This window comes from Rhinopithecus bieti, unplaced genomic scaffold, assembly GCF_001698545.2.
Source record: "Rhinopithecus bieti isolate Rb0 unplaced genomic scaffold, ASM169854v2 scaffold_17882, whole genome shotgun sequence".
Taxonomy (NCBI): domain Eukaryota; kingdom Metazoa; phylum Chordata; class Mammalia; order Primates; family Cercopithecidae; genus Rhinopithecus; species Rhinopithecus bieti.
Genome location: NW_016809462.1, coordinates 263619 through 281913, shown reverse-complemented (window position 1 = coordinate 281913; position 18295 = coordinate 263619). Strand labels below are relative to the sequence as shown.

Genomic DNA, 18295 nt, shown 5'->3' with positions numbered 1-18295 from the left:
ATGCCTCCAGCTTTGTTCTTCTTGCTTAGGATTGTCTTGGCAATGTGGGCTCTTTTTTGGTTCCATATGAACTTCAAAGTAGTTTTTTCCAATTCTGTGAAGAAAGTCATTGGTAGCTTGATGGGGATGGCATTGAATCTATAAATTACTTTGGGCAATATGGCCATTTTCATGATACTGATTCTTCCTATCCATGAGCATAGAATATTATTCCATTTGTTTGTGTCCTCTTTTATTTTATTTTATTTTTGTTGAGGAGTGGTTTGTAGTTCTCCTTGAAGAGGTCCTTCACATCTCTTGTAAGTTGGATTCCTAGGCATATTATTCTCTTTGTAGCAATTGTGAATGGGAGTTCACTCATGATTTGGCTCTCTGTTTGTCTGTTATTGGTGTATAGGGATGCTTGTGATTTTTGCACATTGATTTTGTATTGTGACACTTTGCTGAAGTTGCTTATCAGCTTAAGGAGATTTTTGGCTGAGATGATGGGGTTTTCTAAATATACAATCATGTCATCTGCAAACAGGGACAATTTGACCTCCTCATTTCCTATTTTAATACCCTTTATTTCTTTCTTCTGCCTGATTGCCCTGGCCAGAACTTCCAATACTATGTTGAATAGGAGTGGTGAGAGAGGGCATCCCTGTCTTGTGCCAGTTTTCAAAGGGAATGCTTCCAGCTTTTGCCAGTTTGGTATGATATTGGTTATGGGCTTGTCATAAATAGCGCTTATTATTTTGAGATACATTCCATCAATACCTAGTTTATTGAGAGTTTTTAGCATGAAGCGTTGCTGAATTTTGTTGAAGACCTTTTCTGTATCTATTGAGATAATCATGTGGTTTTTGTTGTTGGTTCTGTTCATGTGATGAATTACATTATTGATTTGCATATGTTGAACCAGCCTTGCATCCCAGTTATTTTGTAGATATTTTGCACAGTTGGCCACTGTGGGTTCTTCAACATCCTCCTGGGGCTTCCATCACCTCTCTGTTGAGCTAGATCCCTGTGTGTTTCTCTTTTTTGATTATGTTTTCGTTTTGGTGGAGCACATCCACCAAGAGCTTTCTGAGAAAGGATGAATAAGGCCAAAAATTTGAGATGTTTTGTGACTGAAAATTTTCATCATACCTTTATACATAATTATAGTATTCTAGGTTAGAAATAATTTCCCTTAAAATGTGGCAGTATTGCTTTACTGTCTTCTAAATTCTAACATTGTTATTAGAAATCTGGAATCAGTTTGGATTCTGAACTTATTGTTCATTGCTTTGCTTTCCTGGAAATTTTTAGAATCTTCTCCTCTTCCTTGTGTACTCAATAGGCCTCTTTTATCCAGAAACTCATGTCTTTTAATTCTGGGAATACTTCTTAAATTATTTCTGTGATACTTGTATCCTTTTCATTTTCTCTATTTCTTCTTTCTAGGTTTTTTTCTAAGTTGCATGCTAGACCTCTTGGAATAATCCTCTACTTTTCTTACCTTCTATTTACCACCTATCTTTTTTTTTTTTTTAATTCATCTTGTTTGGATATTTCCTTGGCCACTTTTAAAGTTGCTGTTGAGTTTTTCATTTTTGGTATCACATTTTCAATGTGTAGGACACGGCATACTCTGCTTTGCTTCCATGCAGTGATATCCCTCTTTTCCTTCTAAACTTAGAATTAACTGGAAGTTGGGTAACCAGATGGAGAATATGAATATATCCCTATTATTGATAAAACCAGTTGAACATGGATTTAGATCTATTTCCAAAAGGGCCTGCTTGCTATTACTTCCTCCCAGAATTAGGCAGGAATATCTACTAAATCACAGACAGTGCCATTTAGCTGCAAATCTCCCCTGCTAACTCTTGACCATGTGACAAAAGAAGCCCATGATGTATGCTCTCCGCAAACAGCCACAGCCCAAAGAAGAAGGAAGAAAAGACTGAGCCAGCATACTCAGTTTTAGGCTCAACAGTCAGACATTTCACTTCTTTTCCTCTTGTTGGGGGTGAGGGGAGGGAAAATGAAAGCACATTGAGAGATGAGAAATGTTAGCCCATTAGAGGTTTCTCCCAATGAAAACTTGAGGTTTTGGAAATAAGTATCCCCCCGATTCAGGGATACTACCTGGAATGTTTTTGATTCTCTGAATTGATACCTCTTTGCATTTCTCTCTGCTGTTCTTAGAGTGATTGCAAGAACATGATGCAATGGTGAGCAGTCATTTACAGAAGTCATTGTGGGAACCAGATGATGGAGGGTGGCATGGAACATTGAAAGTTCTTTGGCAAGGAGGATAAAATAGAGTAGAATGAGGAAAAGTCTATACATAAAGTTAGAGTTACACCATCGTCCCCTCTTTTAGAATTTTAACAATTTGACCCAAAATTAATATTTATGTATTTAACTAACTGAGATACAACAAAAACTGCCTTAAATAACCTCCACTTATGCAGGTCGCAGGATTAGCTGATGTTCTCTGTTCTCTATAAATCTTATCACTTGTTGGTAGATGCTGGCAGCTAGTATAGTTCTCCTGAGTGTGCCACACACTTCTCATACTTCTTCACATATTTTCTAAGAGTTGTCCCCAAGTCTGTTGATGCTGGTTGTGCTTATTATGATAAATATGTAATTTAATTAGTTATTATATAAATTGATGAAACACAAGCAGGAAAAGAAAGTTATTTTAATTAAAACTATTCTAAACCTTTTGATTGTATAAAGGCAAGTTACTAAAAATACTTGCTGTTCAATTAGGCATGAGTGAGACAACCCTAAGAGATTGGGGAGCATCATAAAAATCTAGGATCGTGTACTCTGACTACTTTGCCAGTGTCATTAGGTGCTTGTTCCAGTTTGAACTGAAACTGGATGATAATGTGCATTATGGGTTTGGTTTATTCAAGAAAGACAATGCTCTGCCCATGAACTTGGAAATTAGGGCTTCCTTTTGAGTGTTAAATCACATGGCCAACACAAAATGGATAAGATCTAAAATAATCAAAATCTGCTTAGATAGACACAGTGCCACTCTATGTCTCTCTTGCTCAGTCTAAGTGGGTATTAAGATTTACAGAAAGAATGTAGGCTGGGCTTGGTGGCTTGTGCCTGTAATCTCAGCACTTTGGGAGGCCCAAGGTGGGCAGATCACTTGAGGCCAGGAGTTTGAGACCAGCCTGGCCAACATGATGGAACTCTATCTACACAAAAAGTACAAAAATTAGCCAGGTGTGGTAACATGCACCTGTAGTCCCAGCTACTTGGGAGGTGCTGAGGTGGGATGATCACGTGAGTCCAGGAGATAGAGGTTGCAGTGAGCTAAGATTGAGTCACTGCACTCCAGTCTAGGTGACAGAGTGAGAGTCTGTCTCCAAACAAACAAAATAATAACAACAAAAAACAAAACAAAGAATGTGTCCATCAGAAGGACTTGGTGGTGGTGGGGTGTCTGTTAGTTTGTTTTCTGTTGCTATGACAAAATACCACAGACTGAGTGATTTATAAAGAAAGAAGTTTATTTAGCGTATGGTTCTAGAGGCTAGGAAGTCCAAGAGCATGGTGCCAGCATCTTGTGAGGACCTTCTTGCTGTGTCATAACACTATGGAGGGCATCACATGGTAAAAGAGCAAATGTGTGCCAGCTCAGGTCTCTCTTCCTCTTCTTCTAAACTACCAGTCCCATCTTAGGGGACCCATCCTGATGACCTTATCTAATCATAAGTATCTACCAAAGGCCCCATCTCCAAATACCACCAACAAATGATTTTGAGCATTAAGTTTCCAACACATGAAATCTGGGGGACACAACCAAACCATAGCAGGAAGAGAGAGAAGGAGATGGGCCAGGAATGTAAAAGTAGAAAAAAAGTGCCACAGAGGCCAATGTTTAGGGAAACTTCAGGCAAAGTTTAGGAAAGCTGGTCCTCTGGTCCTTGGACTCTGCCTGTTTGGTCCTGGACCAGATATATCTCTTAGATGGATGCCTAGGGTCATCAAGTCCTGGTGACTTTGACACCTAAATCCTCTACTGGCCTCCCTGATTCTGATTTCATCCTTACTTGCATCTTACTGCTTATAATTTGTCTTTTCAGTTAGCATGCCCAGCTACAGGGCATGTTGACACAAATATATTCATAACCATCCTGGACCTCATTGAATTTAAATAGCGTGCGTTTCAGATTACCTACACATATCTGAGTTAGGTTATTGGAAACTTGCCCCTAAGGAATGATTCTACTCTCTATATGTTGACAGAATCAGGTTCTGCATCTTGGAATTGAGAGCCAGATCCTGGACTATGATCACTTGCTCGAAAAATGATGAGGGCTGCTTGGTGGCCAGTCAGCCAGAATTTCCCGGAACCTCCTGGAGACATCTACTCTTGGAATCCACATTCTTCAAACTTGTCCAGCCTCAGTCCCTTGTTGAATGTGTTATGGGACACCTTGACTCTTTGTTCATTTAAGAGGCTAGAATCAAATCAGAGGTAAAACAAGGGTCTAAGTCATAACAAATAATTAGGAGTTTTTTTGAAAACTTTCTTACTGAGGCATCTTGGAATTGATTATCCCAAATATATACCTATACTTTCAGGCAGAAACAATACCTACTCCCATTGTTATAGATCTTTAAGAATTTTGTATTGTTTTAGAAACTTTTTCTCTAGAGCTTTTATGCTGTACACTGAGCCCTTCTGGGGCATGAAATGTCAGAGTCATGATCTAACACTGAATTAACGTGTGTAGTAAACTAAATATCAACAAGAGCCCAACCTCCATGCAGGTTGCCAAGGCCGCTTTGGCATAGCCTGAAGTTTGTTTTACGTCTTTCAGCACCCATGCTTTTACAAAGAACATATACATCTTGGAGGGCTGGCATGCATTGTGATAATGCGGTTTATAACACCCAGGTCTCTCCAGGTCCCTCTGCACAGTATGTGTGCAGTAAAACACAGTGGATCTGGTCATGGAGACCTGGGTCTATCAACAGGGATCAAATTGACTGGGTAATGGTCAAGCCCTACTTCACTCTAGCCTGTGTAGCCCTTATATGGTAGGCAACAATATCCAATTCAAGAGGCTTTCGAGTTGTGTGAAGCCTCTTGAATCCAACAGTGTGGATATAAACTGAGAGAACAGGGGAGAGACACCTGGAATCTTACAAATGATTTCTTATGTATGTTGAGACAACCTGAAAATAATGTTTTAAAATTCAAACAGCAGAAAGCTTGTAGCACTCCCTGAATCCTCTGATTTGCCAAGTGAATGTTCTCTCTAAAATCATTAAGTTTGCTTTTTCAGGACAGTGCATTTACTATCCTATTAAGTATAAAAAGCAGTTGACAATTTTCACTATCTTATATTGGGCAAATCTGGTGATTTATTTGATGCAGTTTTTTTTTTTTTAAAGAACTTTTTTTTTTTTTTTAAAGAAAAGGTCCAGAATCCAATCCAGCATCACACATTGCAGTCAGTTGCCTATTCCTTTAAGCCTCTTTCAGTCTAGAATGTTTCTTCAGCCTGTCTTTGTTGTTCATGAAATTGACCATTTTAAAGAGCATAGGCTGATTTTCTACAGACCATCCCCCAAGTTGGGTTTGTGACTGCCTCCTTCTCATTAGATGTAGACTGCCCATCTAGACATTTTGGTCCTTAGAGTGTTATTCCAGGTGTCCCATGAGTCTGTGTTCCCATGGTTGGTGATGTTGGCTTCCATCTCTTGGTTATGGAGGTGTCTGCTAGGTTCCTCCATGGTCCATTTGTAGTTAATAAGTGATTGTGAGGAGATACTTCAGGACCATACAAGTATCCCATTCCTTGTCAGATGTCCCTCACTGGTGTCAGCATGCTCCAAGTGCTCTACAAAGGGGTGCCTCATGTGTGTTGTTTGTTCCTCCCCTAGTGGTGATCATGTGTGCGAGCAGTGACACCATCCGGAGCATCATGCTGGCGGCGCACAGGCATGGCATGACCAGTGGAGACTACGCCTTCTTCAACATTGAACTCTTCAACAGCTCTTCCTATGGTAACTCTGCTTCTACTTTCCCCTCCTCTGCTAAGATTCCAAGAGAGGTTATCAGATGCCGATGAATGGTGGGTTGGATAAATAATATATGGTACATAAACACCATGGAATACTATGCAGCTATATAAAAGAATGGAATCATGTCCTTTGCAGCAACATTAATGGAGCTAGAGGCCATGATCCAAACATGATCAGAATAATTTCAATGAGATTTGGGCAGAATTTTTAATAGAATGGAATAGACTAGAACATAACACTACTGAACAGGTAAAGGTGTGTCACACTTAGCATGTGTATTGTTTTAGAAAGCTTTTACTTTAGTAATATTATTGCACATTTGTGTGTATATGTGCATGTTACACCTATGTTTACAATGGGTCACAGTGTGAAATAAAATAACTGTTATTGCAAATTGAGGTAAAAATCATTTGAAAGCCACTGTTCCCAGTCCCCTTTCTTTCAGATTACTGCACCTTAAACCTCTCCTATACAGAAGTTATGAGTCACTAATGTATAGAGTTGAAAGCATTTAATTCCCTATAATGAATCTGGGGAAGTTTGCGGGTTCCTGTTATGGAGGGTGATTAAGGAGATCATAAAGATAATAGGTACAAGACATTTCTCCCCCAAATGTGGTTAGGGCTCTCTCTGAAGCAGACAGCACAGGGCTACAGAACATTTTCTCAAACGCTGCATGCTGGCTGCTCAGAGTGGAGCAGTTGTAAGGGAAGTGTAAGTGTGTATATCACAAATGGCATGTTTATACTGAGCTTCACTTCCCAGTTCTTGCTGATGAGATATAGTTGGACAGGATCTAAACCTTAAAACATAAGCCCCGGTTTCCTGCTCTGATATCCTGGCTTACTGGAGCAGTACATCATTGTACATATACAGATAATAAAACACATTTATCATGAAGATAAAGAAAAGTTGATGAAACAAAAGTAGCCACTGCTTCCTGTAGCAGATAAAAATGGAGATTTGAGGCTTGCGAGATAAACACCCTATTTTGCCCTCCTTGCTGCCATGATGGTCTTTTCCCCTCTGTTTCACACAAACAGAGTGGTGGTTTCACTTCTTTTTTTGTTGTTGTTTTTGTTTTTGTTTTTTTTTTTGAGTCGGAGTGTCGCTCTGTCGCCCAGGCTGGAGTGCAGTGGCCGGATCTCAGCTCACTGCAAGCTCCGCCCCCCGGGTTCACGCCATTCTCCTGCCTCAGCCTCCCGAGTAGCTGGGACCACAGGAGCCCGCCACCTCACCCGGCTAATTTTTTGTATTTTTTAGTAGAGACGGGGTTTCATCATGTTAGCCAGGATGGTCTCGATCTCCTGACCTCGTGATCCGCCCGTCTCGGCCTCCCAAAGTGCTGGGATTACAGGCTTGAGCCACCGCGCCCGGCCGGTTTCACTTCTTGACTCAAGATCAGAATGTAGTTTTACCATAGGCTGCAGGGTTGAGTTCATTGAAATAATGAACTGGTGAAAATGAAAAACATGTATGTTGAGTTTTGCAAGTTGGCAACTACAAATACAGAATTTAGAGGAAGTGCATGTGAATTTAGAGACATTAGGCCTGGCAAGTACCTAATACAAATGTTAGATACTAGAATTCCTCTCATCCACAGATAAAGCCTTTATTACTTTTCCCTGTTAATTACAATACACGAGTATTGTAGACAATTTAGAAAACACAGAAAAGCACGGGAAAGAAAACAAGTTATCATAATTCTGCCACGCAGACAAAAGTACATTGATAATTTTTAGAAGTATGTACATCCTGCCTATTTTATAAATATATGTCTTACAAAAATATTCTTCAATATATTGATCATACTATTTAAGGTATGGCTCTATGTTCTTTCATAATGTTGGTAATCATCTTTTATAAGTCTTATTTTTCAATATTGATGTTGTTCCCAGCTTTTTGCTATTAAGAACAATGCTGGGTTGAGTATACACACACACATATATACTCTCTCTCTCTCACATATTTGTACACATATATATTATCTGTAAAATAAATTTCTAGAAGTAGAATTGCTGGCTCAAAAGTTATGTGCTTTTAATGTTTTTTTTTTTTTTTTTTTTTTTTTGAGACAGGGTCTCACCCTGTTGTCCAGGCTGGAGTATAGTGGCGTGATCTTGGTTCACTGTAGCCTCAACATCTTGGGCTCAAGTGATCCTTCTACCTCAGTCTCCTGAGTAGCTGGGACTACAGGCATGTGCCACCAAGCCTGGTTAATTTCTTTTATTTTCTTTAGAGACAGGGTTTCATCATGTGGCCCAGGCTAGGCTTGAACTCCTGGGCTCAAGTGATCTGCCTGCCTCAGCCTCCCAAAGTCTAAAGGGACTACAAGCATGAGCCACCATGCTGCCTGCCATTTAGGTTTTGATTGATATTGTCCATTTTTACTTTTGCAGCAAAGTGTGTGATTATCTGTTTTCCTGTAACCTTGTCAACCCTGTATAATTTAACTTTTACCTTATTTTATTTAATTGAATTTCTTTTTATGTTTATAAGCAAAGTTTTGCAGTTTTCTCATTTATATTGTGCATTTTTCTTGTTGTGTTTGTTATTAGGTATTTTATGTTTTTTGGTTGTTATTATGATCATGATCTATTCCCATTGTATTTTGGAATGATATTTATGTAGAGAAGCAATGTGTTCTTGTTTATTTATTTTGCAAGAATTCTACTTATTGAAATCCTCTGCTCTAATAATTTTTGTATCATTTCAAATAACAATGACAGTTTTTTTCTCCATTTTGATAGTTGAATATCCTATTTCTTATTCTTTTCTTATTGCATTGGCAAGAACTTCCAGAATAATATCATATAATGGGGGTTATACTTTAAATTTTGACTTCTGTCATGAAGTAGATGGTAAAGTACCCTTTTATTCCTAGTTTATCAAGTCTGATTTTTTAAAATCAGAAATGGATATTGAATAATATCAAATGTATTTGACCTGTTCTCCTAATAAATTTAAAAATATTGGGCCACCATGGCATTCTTGGAATCAAGTGTATTTTGTCATGATGATTTTTTAAAAGATATATTGTTGAGTTTAAGTTTTTAGTGTTTTATTTAGGGTTTTGGATCTATATTCATGAGTGAGATTCAAGAGCAGTTTTTGGCTGGACCGCAGTGGCTCATGCCTTTAATGGATTTTGGGAGGCCGAGGCAGATGGATTACCTGAGGTCAGGAGTTCAAGACCGCCTGGCCAACATGGTGAAACCCCATCTCTACTAAAAATAAAAAAATTAGCTGGGCGTGGTGGCGTGTGCCTATAATCCCAGCTACTTGGGAGGCTGAGGCACGAGAATCGCTTGAACCTGGGAAGTGGAGGCTGTAGTGAGCTGAGATCTTGCCACTGCACTCCAGCCTGGGCAACAAGAGCGAAACTCGATCTCAGAAAAAAAAAAGTCTTTTGTTTGGGATGACATTGCCAGATTTTAATATCAGGTTCTTATTAGCTTTATAGAATTAATTGAGATACTTTCCATTGTTTTCCATGCTCTATAACAATTTTGATACCATAGGAATATTCCTTGAAATAAGAAAAAAGTTCAACTCTGTATTTGCACCTAACTTCTTTCTGGAAGTAATTTTTGGACAACTTAAAAAAACTCTTCTATAGTGAAATAATTTCAGAAATAAAAAACTTACAAAAAATGTAAGTTGAGAATCACTTATTTGAAATTCTTGGTATTAAAGTGTTTCAGATTCCAAGTTTTTATTTGGATTTTGGAATATTTGTGTGATATATATATACATATGTGTGTGTGTGTGTGTGTGTGTGTGTGTGTGTGTATGTAAAATGAGACATCTTGGAGATGGGGCCCAAGTATAAACATGAAATTCATTTATGTTCCATATACCTTATACACATAGCCTAAAGATAATTTTATTTTTTCCCCTAAGGATGCTGAATAATCTGTATATCATATGCCTGTGTTTTGACCCATCACATGAAGTCAAGTGTGGAATTTTCCACTTGTGGTGTTATGTTGTTATGTTGGTGCTCAAAAAGTTTTGAATTTTGAAACATTTTGGATTTCCCATTTTTGGAGTAGGATGCTTAATCTGTATAGAGACTTCATGTACAGTTATGTGTTGCTTAATGATGAAGATACATTCTGAGAAATGAGTGGTTAGATGGGTTCATCATTGTATTAACACCATAGAAGGTTTTCATACAAACCTAAATGGCATATAGCTTACTACACACCTATGCTATATGGTATAGCTTGTTGCTCCTAGGCAATAAACATGTACAGCAAGTTACCATACTGAATACTGTAGACAATTATAGCACAATAGGATTTGGGTATCTAAACATAGATTCTATCTAAGTATAGAAAAGGTATAGTAAAAATACAGTTTTATAATATTATGGGACTGCTGTCATATATGTGGTTTGTCATTGACTGAAATGTTATTTGGGGCTTGACTGTACATGTTTTACCAAGCTTCCTCTAATGTTACCAAATAACCATAGTACAATTATCAAAACAGGGAAATTAATGTTGGCACAATATTATTAACTAAACTACAGGCCTATATGAAGTTTACCACCACTTCTACTAATGTTCTTTTTCTGTTCCAGGATCCAATCCAGGATCTTACACTGCCATTTAGTTGTTGTGTCTCCTTTATCTCCTCCAGTATGTGATAGTTCCTCAGTCTTTCCTTCTTTCATGACTTTGACACTTAAAAAAGAAAGCTTTCACTATGACCAAGTGGGGTTTATCCCAGGGATGCAAAGTTGGTTGTATAGTTGAAAAGCAATTAATTTAATCCATCAAATTAAGGAAGTTAAAGAAAAAAAAATCACATGATCATATCAATAGATACAGAACAAGCTTTTAACAAAATTCAACACCCATTCATGATCTTAAAAATAAAAAATAAAAAATAATAAAACAAGAAATATAGGGGAACCTGCTTAGGTTGACAAAGAATACTACAGAAACCTCACAGCTGATATCACAATTAATGGTGAAAGACTGAATGCTTTTCCCATAATATGAGAAACTAAGCAAGGATGTTCACCTTCATTACTCATTCAATTTGCCACTAGGGGTTCTAGCCAGATAAACAGGGCAAGAAAGGAAAATAAAAAGCATACAGGTTGGAAAAGAAGAAAAAAGTCTGCTGTTTTGTGCAGATGTCATGGCTGTCTATGTAGAGAATCCCAAATAATCTACAAAAATTCCTTAAAGCTATTTAATGAGTTTAACAAGGTCCCAAGATACAGGTTCAACATACAAAAATCATTTGTGTTTCTATATTCAAGCAATCAACATGTAGAAGTCAAAATCAACAATATAGTATCATTTAGTCAAAAAAGAAACATTTAAAAAATGTAAATTAAAAAATATCTAGTTTTTTTTTGCTGAAAACTACAAAACACTGATGAAACCACTAATGAAAGAAATAAAAAAACGATCTGTATTAATGAGAGACATACCTTGTTCATGCATTGGAAGACTCAACATGGTGAAGAGTACAATTTTTTCTTACATTGAGGTTAAGTAAATTTCTTATAAAAATTTCAACAAGTTTTTTTTAGATGTAAGGAAGATTATTCTAACTTTGACACTTTTCATGAACCCATTATTTTGTAGAATGTCTTTCAATTTGGATTTATTTGGTATTTTTCCACAATGAGATTGAGTTTGTGCATTTTGGTGAGAATACTGCAGGCGTGATGTTGTGCCCCTCTCATTGCATAATACCAGTGCATAAGAAGCCATACTATATGACTTATGGCTGGTGATGTTTGGACAACTTCTTAACACTTCCTTTCGTATGAGTTTAATTTTTCTGCTTCTTGAAAATTCTACTACACAGAGTTATACAGAATACTCTTACACAACTTACAAAGTATACTTGGGGTTTCTGATTAGATCCTTTATATTTTACATTTACACCATATTTGCTCTGACTTTGTGCTTTGGTGTTGTTCTGCCTGAGAGGCTCTGCCATGTACTAGCTGTTAACTCTAAGAGCTAAGGGTTAAGAGATGGTTAAGAGCTTAATCTTTAACCCTGGCAAAGTAACATAACTCTGCCCTCCCGTGCAAGCCTTAGTTTCTTCTAATGAGAATAATACTTATCTTATGGCATCAGATTGAGTAATAAATGAGGTGATGTATATAAAATGCCTTGCAAATTTCTTGGAATAACTATTTAATAAATGTTAGCTATATTTTATCAGTCCTAGTTTACTTTGACCATTACACCTAATAGTTAAAAAATTATGTTAAGTTTATACATTTTTTTCTTTGGTGATAGTTTTATAGATAGATTTAAGGTCATACATTCTGTTATCATGTTAGCCAATGTTAATGTAATACATCCCAAGAACCTGGGTGCATTAGGAATTGCATCTTCATGCACCTAACCAAGAAGTCCAGTTGTAGTGATTTTAAACAAATGTAGAGATTTATTCTCTTACCTGAAACACATCCAGAGGTGGGAAGTTGAAGGCAGGGATGATGACTTCCTAATGTCATCAGGAGTCCAAGGTGGCTCTGTTTTCCTGCTACTCTCAATCTTAGTGCATAAAATCCATTCTCAAGATCAAATATAGTGGCTAGAGCTCCAGGGATCATGTGTTAATTCTAGGCAAGACAAAGAGAAAAGACAACAGGTAAAAAGAGACCCTCCTGGATGACGTGGTTCTCTGTGAAAGGCTTTCCTGGAAGCCCCACTTGTTAACTTCTGCTTACATTACACTGACTAGCTCTAGTAATAAGGGATATCAGGGAATGTGTGCTTTTAATTGGACTCCCTGCTATCCTACATCAATTTAGGAATCTGTTACTAAGGAAGAAGACAGCGTGGATGTAGGAAGGCAACTGTCCATCTTCCACAGACTCTGAAGCACCTTTTTCCTTGGGGTAGAAGCAGTCAACAGAATCACATGGTGAGCAGAGTGACCTAGACCGAGCTTCTGCTATACATCAGTAGTAAAGGGCCTTATTTGAAACTTTGTACCCCAATAATCAGATATATATGTTCATGAAAAGTTCTTCAACATCTACCTCTCCCTGGGCCTCTTCATACCAAACCCTATACTTTTTCTAGGAAAAGGCCTCTATTTTATTTTATTTTATTATTTATTACTATTTTATTTTATTTGTTTTCTGAGACAGTTTCACTGTTGTCACCCAGGCTGGATTGCAATGGCATGATCTCAGCTCACTGCAACCTCTGCCTCCTGTGTTCAAGCAATTCTCCTGCCTCAGCCTCCCGAGTAGCTGGGATTATAGGCACGTGCCACTAAGCCTGGCTAATTTTTGTATTTTTAGTAGAGACAGGGTTTCACCATGTTGGCTAGGCTGGTCTCAAACTCCTGACCTCAGATGATCCGCCTGCCTCAGCATCCCAAAGTGCTGGGATTACAGATGTGAGCCACCGTGCTCGGCCAAGGCATCTAATTTTAGTCACTACTTATTTGATATTGGATTGAAAAAAACATATTGATAGTGTATCTATTTTTACTAATTACTAGATTGTTTGGTCTTGGTGAGCACTCAAAAAAAGATTCTCAGATTTGCCCAAATTATGTGATTACAGGAGTTCAGTGGGTAATATATTACGGGATAATTCCAGTGATTGAAAATAAGACATAGGTTTTAAACATAGGTTTAAAAAAGTCTAGAAAGAAGGTAATATATATTGCCCCATAGAGCTTTTAAAGGCACCGATTGACATTTTTGTCCATTGGCATTACCTACTTAGAAGGTAGGTTAGGTGGTAATTTATCTGGGCGATCCTGTCCAGAACTGTTATTATTGTAGAGCCTCCCTATCTTCCTGAGAACTCAGAGAGCACTAATTAAGATGGGAACAGAAGTATAGTAGAGATTGGTGATGCACACAAATTAAATTATTCGACTGGCTAAAAATGGAAAATAACAGAAAACCAGGGAGAGATTAGAATTATGTTTTGCCATAAAAGTGATACATGTACATTAAAGTCAATTTGGAACATAGAAAAAAAGAAAAAGAATTCTCACATAATTCATCAATCACAACAGCTGCTAAACAGCATTTTGGCACTTCTCCTTCTGATATTTTTTCCTCTGCTACATTTGTTTTTAACGTTTTTGTCAACCACTGCATATACAACTTTAAATCTTAGAACACCCAAACTCTGATGAAATGAGTGTACGTTGGGTGGGGCGTTGGTATTTGGAGTCTGGCTTGCATTTGGATCTTGCTCCTATCATTTATTAGCTAAATGACTTTGGGCATGTTAATCTCCTTGAGCCTCAATTTCCTCATCTGTAAAATAGGGATTATACTTAAATCTTTTTCAAAGAGTTGTTATGAGAATTAAAGAAAGAAATACTGCAGGTTAGAACAGCTATGTGGAGCGTGCACAATGGTAGCCCCCATTAAGGGATGCTGTTATTAACAATGGGTTAATAACAATTGGACCAGGCTAGCCATGGCAAGCATGTGACGGGGTCGTTTGGAGAGGGTGGGGGTAAGCCAAGGAAGGCAGTTATTTTCTCTCCTTAAATGACCACCAGAGCTGAAGAGCCACAGCACTGTGGGGCCAGGCCAGGTGAACGCTAATCATTCATTTCTTGGACAGATTCTGATGGCTCAGCTACTCATTCAGGTGATATATATTGAAACTTTACTATGTGCTAGGTCCTCGGTAAGTACCGGGAACTACAGGATGGCACAGTTACCCCAATATGGGTACCCTTTATTGGCTGCAGCTCTTCAGCCACAGGATTACTGGGCATAGGGCTTGGCGCTGAGCAGACTACTTTCCTCTTTCATAAGTATTCTGGACCCAGTGCGAGCTTGGGTGTTTAATATGGCATTAGTATCCACCACTCCTCTGCAAGTGCTGTCCTCAAGGTCACCAGTGAGCTTCTCATGACCAAATCCATTAGCCTTACCTGAGACCATGCTTCCCTCCAAAGCTGTGCCACCCAATGGAACTTTCTGCAATGATGTCTGTGTTCTAGTCTGTGCTGCCCAATATGGTAGCCACTAGCCACATGTGGCGTTGAGCGCTTTAAATATGGCAAGTGTGACTGAAGAGCTGAATTTTAAATTTTAATTGCATTTAAATAGTCACACATGTGGCTAGTAGCTCCTCTGTGAGACAGCACTGCTCTAGAGCATTCAATCTTGTTGTCATCCATCCCTTTCTGGTAACCCTATGCTCTTAGCTTTGGCGACACAGCATTCTTCTGGTTCTCTGTTAGCTGCTCTGTCTCCTCTTACTCCTCTTGCCCACTAAAAATAGCATCCCCCCAAAGTGTCTGTGCTCTGCTCTTCTCCCTCTGCTTTCTGCACTGTCTTTCATGTCTGGCGAGGCAGCCCCTGGTTTCTAACTTGGAGCTGTGTGGAAATGACACCCAGCACGGTCTCTAATCCTCACTCCTCTTTTTGACTTCGGACTAGTGTTTCCACCTTTAGCCTGGTGGTCACTTGGACATTCTGCAGTCACGTTGGATTTACCATACCCCTAACTGAAATCATCATTTCCATGTCCTCCTAACCCCCTCCTCCTCCACCTGGCTCTGCTGCTGCTTTACTGATAACCTGTTTACCTTTTCTCCTTGGCGTCATCTGTGACGTGCCTCCCTCTCTGTTGTCCTTCACTCCCTAACTGTTGTACAGTCTTAAGATTCCTCATGCACAGCACTCTGCCTTTGTTCTCAAGGGCTCTTTTTTTTTTTTATAATAAAAGTCAAGGCTTATTGTTGAAAATTTACTATATTCAGAAAAATACCAAAAAGAAAAGAAAAGAAAACTTGTGCATAATTGTAACCATCCCGAGAACCATTTTTACCTTTTTTGGTGTGACTTCCCACGTATAACCTTCCCTAACCTCTTGCCTGGATTACTGTGGCTGTGAACGCTTGGTGTCTCCCCCACCCTAATCCACTGCTATTTCCCAAGGCTGATTCTCATCATATCACTCTTCTGTTCTGCTCATAAATCTCCAGAGGCACCCAGTTGTCTACTGCATTAAGTTTGTCCCCACTGATGGGGCTTCATGCCAAGCTGACCTCTGCTTTCCTAATGCTCAACAGCCCTGATATGGGAGATGTTACTGACACACCACAATTAGAAATGCCCACAAAAGCAGGAAGTCATAGTATTAGTTATGGTTAGAATAGATACCTATTTAGCTTGGCTTAAATTTATTAAGCACTACTATTTCCATCCTTTTTTTCTAGGAAGCAAAACTCCAGGCCAGGCTCGGTGGCTCATGCCTGTAATCCCAACACTTTGGGAGGCTGAGGCAGGTGGATCACTTGAGGTCAGGAGTTCGAAACCAGCCTGGCCAACACAGTGAAACCGTGTCCCTAATAAAAATACAAAAATTAACTGGATGTGGTGGCGCATGTCTGTAATCCCAGCTACTTGGGAGGCTGAGGCAGGAGAATTGCTTGAACCCTGGAGGCAAAGTTTGCAGTGGGCTGAGATCATGCCACTACACTCCAGCCTGGGTGACAGAGAGAGACTGTATCTCAATAAATAAATAAATAAAAGACAGAAAAAAAAAAAAAAGGAAAAAAAGAAAAGAAAAAAAAAGGAAAAAAAGAAAAGAAAAAAAAAAAAGGAAAAAAAACTCCAAAGCCATTACCTTTTAGACTGTGGTAGACAGATTTATTATACTGGATTTTGCTTCTTTGCAAATTAAGAAAAGTTTTTGTCCATTTGGTTCCCTGAGATAGTTGCAGTTTCTAGTTCTATGTGTATTTTCTAATTACATAGCATACAAGTCTGTAGAGTTAGGCATTTCCCTTCTTAGACCCCTGGAGAAAACTTTTTTTCCAGAACTGAAACTTGCACCCTCTTTGCTTGAGACATCACCTCTACTCAGTCTTGATACTTTGAGTCAATTAAAAATGAATCAATAACTATTTATTGCATGCCTGCAAGCAATGGGCTCCTCCATTGGACAAAGATGTCCTGAGCATTCTTAGAATTTCGGGTCTTCCTGGCGATGGACTTGGCCTCTTAACAAAGGTCATGCTGTATCTTAATGATTGAGCATCCAGCTGGTTTTGACTGCTTGATGGCTCACTGGCCCGAGCATGGGTATGACTCTGCTCACAGTTGCCTCCTCAGTGTCTGGGAGGTTTCATGGGAGAGGAGGAAGACTTTGTCAAGTTTTGCTCAGTGGCCTGAAATTTAATCTTGTGCTCAATGAGCACAGATTTAGTTCCTAATGAATTCTGTCCTCAGCTGTGTCTTATTTATCTTTTAACAGCTCCCTGGCACATGTAAGCAATTAATAAATGGTTGCTATTATCAGGATTATGATTATACAGATGCCTCTGCAAACATTTTCTTTGTCTCTGCCTTTTCTTGGGCTCTAGACTAAGTGCCCAGCTGCCTCCTGGCTGTCAGGCACATTTGCACCTTTGCCTGTGCTGTGATGTAGGCTCAGCCAAGCATGCCTTCCACCCTCCTCCCCTCCTATTAAAATCCTGTTCACACAGTTAGGACCCTTCTAATGCCTCTTCCTCACATGCAGCCTTCCCCCAGGTTAGAGCTCATTGGCTCTTCTCTGCTCTGTGTTGTTTCTTGTACCCTCCCCCCTCCCGTAGTAAGCTGTGGTCCTACCTGTAATAACTTCAGTTGTTTACGTGTCACACCCTCAGCCTCTCATTGAATGTGGTGGAGACTGCATTTACAATGCTCACCCTGCCAGTCTCAGGACCTTGTATAGTTCATACATGTTTGTCTGATCCACACTGTCACAGAAATTCCAAAGCCACCAAGTCTTTGTTAAACTTCTTCAGGAAGAGTAGAGTGAGTGCCACAAAGTCCTGGCCGTATATCCCAGAGACATTCTCACGGCTTAGCTGTTGGGTTCGAGGCCTCTGCCAAGGATGAGGGGGCTGGCGCTGGACTCCAGCAGGTGGAGTTCCTTGTATTTTCACAGATCTCCAGGAATCATAATAATAGTTCATAGAAAAATAGCTTGTTGTCAAAAGTTAGAGGTCCACCTTGCCTTTTGGGGCCCTGTAAGCCACATGTTTTCTTGAAAATAAAATAACGAAGAGAAAAGTAATTATTCTTACTCACGTAATTTTTTGCTTTTGTAAAAGAGAGACCTATGAAAGACTGGGATACCCAGCTTCTCACCGCATCAGTTTCCTTATCTGTAAAATAGAGAGGATCATAGTACCCATATCGCGGGGTTTTGTGAGGAGTAATTATTTTATGCATATAAAGTGCTCAACAAATAGAGCTTTTATTATTATTTTATTTTATTTTTTGTAAGTT

The 18295-nt window shown here is 38.9% G+C and overlaps 1 protein-coding gene across 3 annotated transcripts in view; it reads left to right on the top strand.

Moving 5' to 3' along the window:
- NPR3 (natriuretic peptide receptor 3) overlaps nucleotides 1–18295 on the top strand; it is an 81375-nt gene that overhangs the window by 7819 nt on the left and 55261 nt on the right. For all 3 annotated transcript variants that reach the window (XM_017889472.1, XM_017889471.1, XM_017889470.1), the window contains exon 2: nucleotides 5893–6015. In XM_017889472.1, coding sequence (XP_017744961.1) covers nucleotides 5893–6015 — 123 coding nt within the window. The remainder of the gene's footprint in view (nucleotides 1–5892; nucleotides 6016–18295) is intronic.